At 44.2% G+C, this 6,000-nt stretch overlaps 1 protein-coding gene across 3 annotated transcripts in view; it reads left to right on the top strand.

Moving 5' to 3' along the window:
- The first annotated feature begins 221 nt into the window (after positions 1-221).
- Positions 222-6,000, top strand: part of BRAF (B-Raf proto-oncogene, serine/threonine kinase) — an 83,577-nt gene continuing 77,798 nt past the window's right edge. For 2 of the 3 annotated variants that reach the window (XM_005527925.3, XM_088054873.1), the window contains exon 1: positions 222-364. In XM_005527925.3, the coding sequence (XP_005527982.2) occupies positions 233-364 (132 nt within the window). In that variant the 5' untranslated portion in view covers positions 222-232. Of the gene's footprint in view, positions 365-5,646; positions 5,672-6,000 lie in introns of those variants that run through there. The other variant, XM_014256863.2, reaches the window with a different exon arrangement.

Below are 6,000 nucleotides of genomic sequence, written 5' to 3'. Positions count from 1 at the left end.
GCGCCGTGACGTCACGGTGCTTCCCGGTGACGTCAGGCGGGCCCATGCGCCGTGGCCGCGGCGATTCTGTGTGACGTCACGAGGCCGGCCGTGACGCCGCGGCGGCGCTGGGAGCGGGCCGGGCCCGCGCCCGCCGCCCTCCCCTCGCCCTACGGGTCGCGGCTGGGGCCGCCCCGGCGGCGGGGACGCGGCCGCCCCCGGCCCCGCCCTCGACCCGGCGCTCCGGCCCAAGATGGCGGCGCTGAGCAGCGGCGGCAGCGCCGAGGGGGCCTCGCTCTTCAACGGGGACATGGAGCCCGAGCCGCCCGCGCTCGGCGCCGGCTACGCGGGGGGCGGCAGCGGGGGCCCGGCCATCCCCGAGGGGGTGGGGCCACGCGGCGGCCGCCCGCCCCCGGGGCTCGGGCCCGGCCGTGCCGGGGGCGGCCCGTGCCGGCGGGGGCAGGGAGCGGGGGCCGCGGTGGGGAGGGTGCGGGCCCCGGTCGGGTTGCGGAGAAGCCCGGCTCGGCGCCTCTGCGGCCGCGGGTGCCGTGTCCGGCGAAGGTGTTATGTGGGGGTTTGCCATCGTTTTCCACCGATGGTTTGAAACACTCGAAATGTATTTCTAACCCGAGGTTGGGTTCGGTTCGCTTTGCGGACGTGCCTTTTGTGGACGTTTTTTGCACAAAGCGTCTTAGGAAATGTTAACGGACAGGGCACCGTGGAGGCAGTGAGGATGTCAGGCCTCTGGTTGGTGTCTTTCTTACATACTTCCTGTGTTTTTGGGGCTTATTACTTAACTTCCCAATCCCACGGGGAGCGAGCGGTACTACCTGTTTTGCTGGGGCTGAAGTGTGAGTTGCGAACGCTTCTGAAATGTTTTCGGAAGGGGGAATAAACTGTGCGGTAACAACACAAGGTGCTTCGCAGCACTCTAAGCATCCAAGGCAGACCAACCTGCCAGATGCCATCCCTCGAGTCTGTTCTGGAGGTAAATACAGATGTCAGAAGCTCTGCTGTTTTGTTCGCAGCGTTACCGGCTGGAGAGTGTTTCTGATCAGCTTTCCCCGGTGTGTCTGTGCAGGTGGTACAAGACCTCTCATCTCTGATCAGCCTTATGGCCCTGCGAGATGCCCAGCCCACCTGGGAGCCTCTCCTTTCCAGCCTCCAGCAGGGAAAATGAGCTGGCTTGGACTAGCTGCTCTCAGAAGGGTCGAGTTTGATTCCAAACTCCCCAAAGGCCGGGGTTGTATCCATTTATTGACAGCACAGTGAGTTGAGAAGTTTGAGAAGTGCTAGAGCTTGTGCTGGGTAGGTGGCCGGAAAGGAGAAGTAGGGGAACAGTCTGTCCCTATAGATGTTGGCAAGACATGAAGTTGATTCCCTCATCTTAAGGGGTTCCTGACTTACTTGCTGAAGGTAGGCAAAACTCGGCAGTACACATCTATTTTACACCTACCCAGCATGGTGATTAAACACCTTGAGTAATGCTGGTCCAGTCTGAACTTTCCTGAGTAAGGAGAAACTCTTCAGCTGGTTGAGAAACCCAAACACCTGAAGAGAGGGTTTAACAAACAAATGTTTTTAGCAGAAAAGTGAGGTTAAAAAGCTTCTGAATTTCTCAGTTATTCCTGTAATTAAAAAAAAAAATTGATGGAATTAATGCAATAGTTGGTTTATATTGTGGCCCTAGAAACAACAATATCAATACAGCTCAGCTGCTTAAACTGAAATATAGGAGAGAAGAGAGGAGAAGGCAGTGGCAGGAGGCAAGAATTTTTTAGAAAAACAATTTTTGTACTGAAGGGGGTGTCTGTGAAACTGCTCTAAGTCACTTGAACTTCAAAAATGTTTTAGACTCTGTCAGTCATTAGATTTGATTCCAAATGGTAAATTACATAGTGTGGCTGCTTCTGCTTCCATCCTGAGTATCTTCCCTGGATGAGGCAGAGAGACAAGTGGTCCAGCATGTGGAGCACCTGCCGAGCAGAAAGGTTGATATATTGTCGGTATGGGTGTAAGTATGTAGGAGGTGTATGGAGGATAGTCTTGTATTATTTAAAAGGAAGCTCCTTCTGCATTGGAAATACTGAAACACATGTGTCTCAAGGCAGAGCTGGTTGCAGAGTTTTTGTTTTCTGATGTGGTTATGTTCTGTACTTAGCTAGTTCTTCCTCAAGTTGTAGGTAATTAAGTTTTGTTTACTGTATAAGTACACCTATTACTTCACTTAAGGCTGTACCTTAATGAAGTTCAAGCCCAAAAAATTGCTGACACAGTTAAAATGGAAACTATCCTTAATAGTAAAACAAGCCAACCTAAAGTGTAATGCAAGTTCAAAGTGACATAAGTCAGAAAAATACTGAGGTGCTTGTAACTGACTCATGGCTGCAATGTAAGTACATGTTCTAGTGTTTTGTTTCATTGCTTCAAGACAAGGTAAATCTAGGCTTTAGCAACCTTGCTGTGGAAGCCTGTCAAGGAGCATGACCTTACTTATTTAAGGCAATACCTGGAAAGGTTTCAGTTCCTATAGTCTTTAGGGAAATGCAGTCCTGATTTCCAGAAGGCAGACCTTTAGTCCTGCACTCAGTTTCTGCTCTTAAAAGGGGAGCAGAGAAGAATTTCTGACATAAGTTGAAGTCATCTTACACACACTTATTTGTATGTTAGAACCCTCTGGTAAACAAGATGTTCTGTATTGAGATTGTAATCAAGTGCTCTGTGTTGGTTACAGCTGCATCACTGTCCCTTGTGAATTCTCAAGGGTTAGGGCTTTGAAAAGCAGATTTAAGCCATATTGTTCAACTCATGACCAGATTGTAATCAAATAGTGAATTTATGTCTTTAAAGGTTGCTTTGGTAGCCTAAGTGCTATTACTATAAATCTTGTAGTAATGAGAATTATATATTTTCTAATAAATAGTGTAATAATTGCTTAATCCTTTTTCCCCTATATTGAAACTCAGAGTTGGTAAGGGTAGTTGTCCATGCAGTCATAGAAAAGATACAGGAAATGGCTACTTCTTGGAGACAGAAGGATTTGGAAAGGGTAGGGGCAAGTGTGTATGGAAGAAATTTGTTCCTCTTCCACTCTCTGTTTGGTTGCTGGTGCTGGGAGGCCTCGGATGCAAGCTGGCATCCACAGGCACAGAGGTTGGCTTCTTCCCCAGCATGAATTCTCGGGACAAGAGATTGTTTGGATGGAAGGTTTTCAAAGCATTGCAGGCTTGTTGATATAGTAAGGAGTGTGTGACAGCTGGGAGGAAAAGGTTCTGCTCTTGTTGCTAGAGACTATTTACACCAATATTAAATAATTCAAATGGGATTTTCTGTACTCAGAGCTTTGTGCCCTAAACTGCTCTTTGTAAGAAAAAAATTACTTTGAAGGCTGTGAAGTGAGGGCCTGAGCTACTGCATGGTTGTGTTCTAGGCAGCAATACTGGAATTTATCCTGCATGAATAATAGTTATAAATTTAGAAACCTTAATCCTATGGAACAGATTTAAGAGTAAAATGGAGAATGGATGAAAAGATATATAAAATGAAGATAGTGATGCCTTTTCATTCTAACTTTACAATATGAAGTAAGTGATGGGTTCTCATAACATAATGTAGGTACATGAAGTAAAAGTGGGATTGATTTTGTTACAGTAGCATTTAGGGAACCTATGGTGCTGGGTATTAGAATAACTTTCCTTTAGAGTGTCTGTTTCTCTAAAGAGTTCACTATTAAACTTGCTACTTATTTGGAAACTTGAAACAATGTGAGTGGTTTTTTACTTCATTGATTTTGTAGTTTTGGGAATACATTTTATGTTCAATCTCAATTACATTTCCTTGCATTTGTATTCAGCGATTGAGCTAACTTCATAGTCTGTGAATGGCATCCTACTTAATTGTGACGACAAGTTAAAGTGGAGCTGGATGTGAAGCATCATGTACCTAATATTGTGCAGTAATATACCTCAAAAGATACATGAAATAATTGTTTCTTTTACATAGCATGGGAAAGGCCATGGCTGAATACTGTCTGACTTTGGGTCACAGCTTTGAGAAATGCATGGTCTGGCTGAGGGAAGTCTAGAGCAGAGCACTAGCAGTGATGTGAAGTCTGGAAGGTCAGAGCTTTGAAAAAAGACTCAGTAAAATCTGAAGTTGTTGAAAAAAGAAATGGAAATTGTGAAATCTGATGCAAAGAAGAATTCAAATAACTTGTTTGCCAGGCTTGCGGTGATTACTGCCAGAAGTAGTGAGTTTAAGTGGTAGCAGAGAAGATGGTTCCATATTACTATGAGATGTTTTTCTTTATGGCTAGGAGTAGTGAAGCATGAAAATAAATTTTCTGAACTTATAAATAAGCTGTTCATTAATAAACTGTCATCTCAACAGGCAAAAATGTATCAGGAGTGAAGGGGGAACTTTGATCCAGGTGTAAAAAAAGACAATGAGTTTGGTAACCTCTCGTCATTTTTTTTCTTAATGTTTTTATGATTTATTTCTGGCAAGGTAGATCAAACATTAGAACACAACCTTGAAATACTTGTGTTTAGTGGGGATAGTAGAGATTTCTGCTTACGATGTTTTTCCCAAAAGGGAATAGGATTAACAGCTCTATCCTGTGGTAGCCTGTTTGATTACACAAAACTTGCTTAATACAGTGGTGGCTCCTTCTAGAAGGTTATGACGTCTTGGGAGGCTTGTTTCTTATCTCTGTGGATATCCACAAATTGGTTGGAGACAAAATGTTTAGTACTGATTTTTTTTTTCCCCTGACTTACAGTTTTGATTCTTAATTCCAGTTTGTATTTTGTTATAGTTGTTAAACTCAAAGATCTCTTATTTTTAAAGCTGTTCTAATCATACCCTTCTTGACACGTGTTTAGCCAGGAATGGCAGTTCTTTTGTTGCATGGAGTTAAAAATACTGTAGACCAAATGTGTTTTGGGTTTGGCTGTGTTTTTTGTTTGGTCAGGGTTTTTTTAACGCAGATACCTTTTGATGGCAGCTATCTTTTAAATTAAACTGATAACCCCCGAGTTTCCTTAAGGCTGCAACATTCCACTTTGTAACAAATTTGTAGTTCAGTTTAATTAATTGTTATATCTATCAAAAAAATTGAATGCATGAAATATTTTGGAGAAAATTTGATTTAGAATGCAATCCAATTTTATTTGTACTTACAAGAGAAACAAAAGGTTTCGATTGTTCATGGAATTGCTAATTCTCTTCCAGTCTGGCCATCCAAGGAAGGGGTTTCAGGTTTAGTGGAGGGGGTTTTTTGAAATGCAGTTTTGGCCAAGTGTAAGTTTTGTTTTCAGTTTGAACCAGTGGCTTCTGAAGGGTGGTGAAATGTACAATGTATCAGAAATGCCCTGTCATAATTGTAGTCCCTGTGGCTGCTGCTGCTGCTCCCTCTGGGCGGTTAGAGCCAAGTCAATCAAATCTGAGACCCAGAGCTGGAGGTCTTGCCCTTTGCTGTGCCCACGTCACCCTCGGCCAGATCTACTCCCTTGTGCCCATTTGATACCACATAGGTCCTGTCCTGAATTGACTCCACTCACTGGTACTGAAGAAAATCAGCATTGCTTTTGCTGGATTAGTTTCTGCAAACTTAGTGAATGGAATCTTCTCAACATGAGGAGCACCCAATGAGTTCCAAAGTGCATGTGAAGTTGGACGCTAAAGGAATGCGGTAAGGGGGAGTAGTGGTACTATGGTGTGTGTGTGTGTTACCCCTTTTCTGTTTGGTTATTATAAATAATCTTTGTCCCATAAAACTCCATTGGGGCCTTAATTTTTTTAATACTTTAATAAGAAGTTGTGCTCAGATGAGACTTCCTTAGCTGGATTTGCCAGGTTTAGGTCCTGACACCTTAGACTTTATGGTGTTGAGCTTCCCCTGGCAGGTTGTAACAATCTTCCTTGGTTTCTTTGGAGCCCTTCTGAGCATGCCTTTTACAGAAATAGGATTGCATGCCATAGCTTTGCCAGTGTGCAGGGATGTGAAAGTGTCTGTGAGCT

Source organism: Pseudopodoces humilis, chromosome 5 (assembly GCF_049639895.1).
Source record: "Pseudopodoces humilis isolate 2021_Gansu_Grassland_sample_001 chromosome 5, ASM4963989v1, whole genome shotgun sequence".
In the NCBI taxonomy this organism is placed as follows: domain Eukaryota; kingdom Metazoa; phylum Chordata; class Aves; order Passeriformes; family Paridae; genus Pseudopodoces; species Pseudopodoces humilis.
This window is presented reverse-complemented; position numbering and strand designations above follow the sequence as displayed.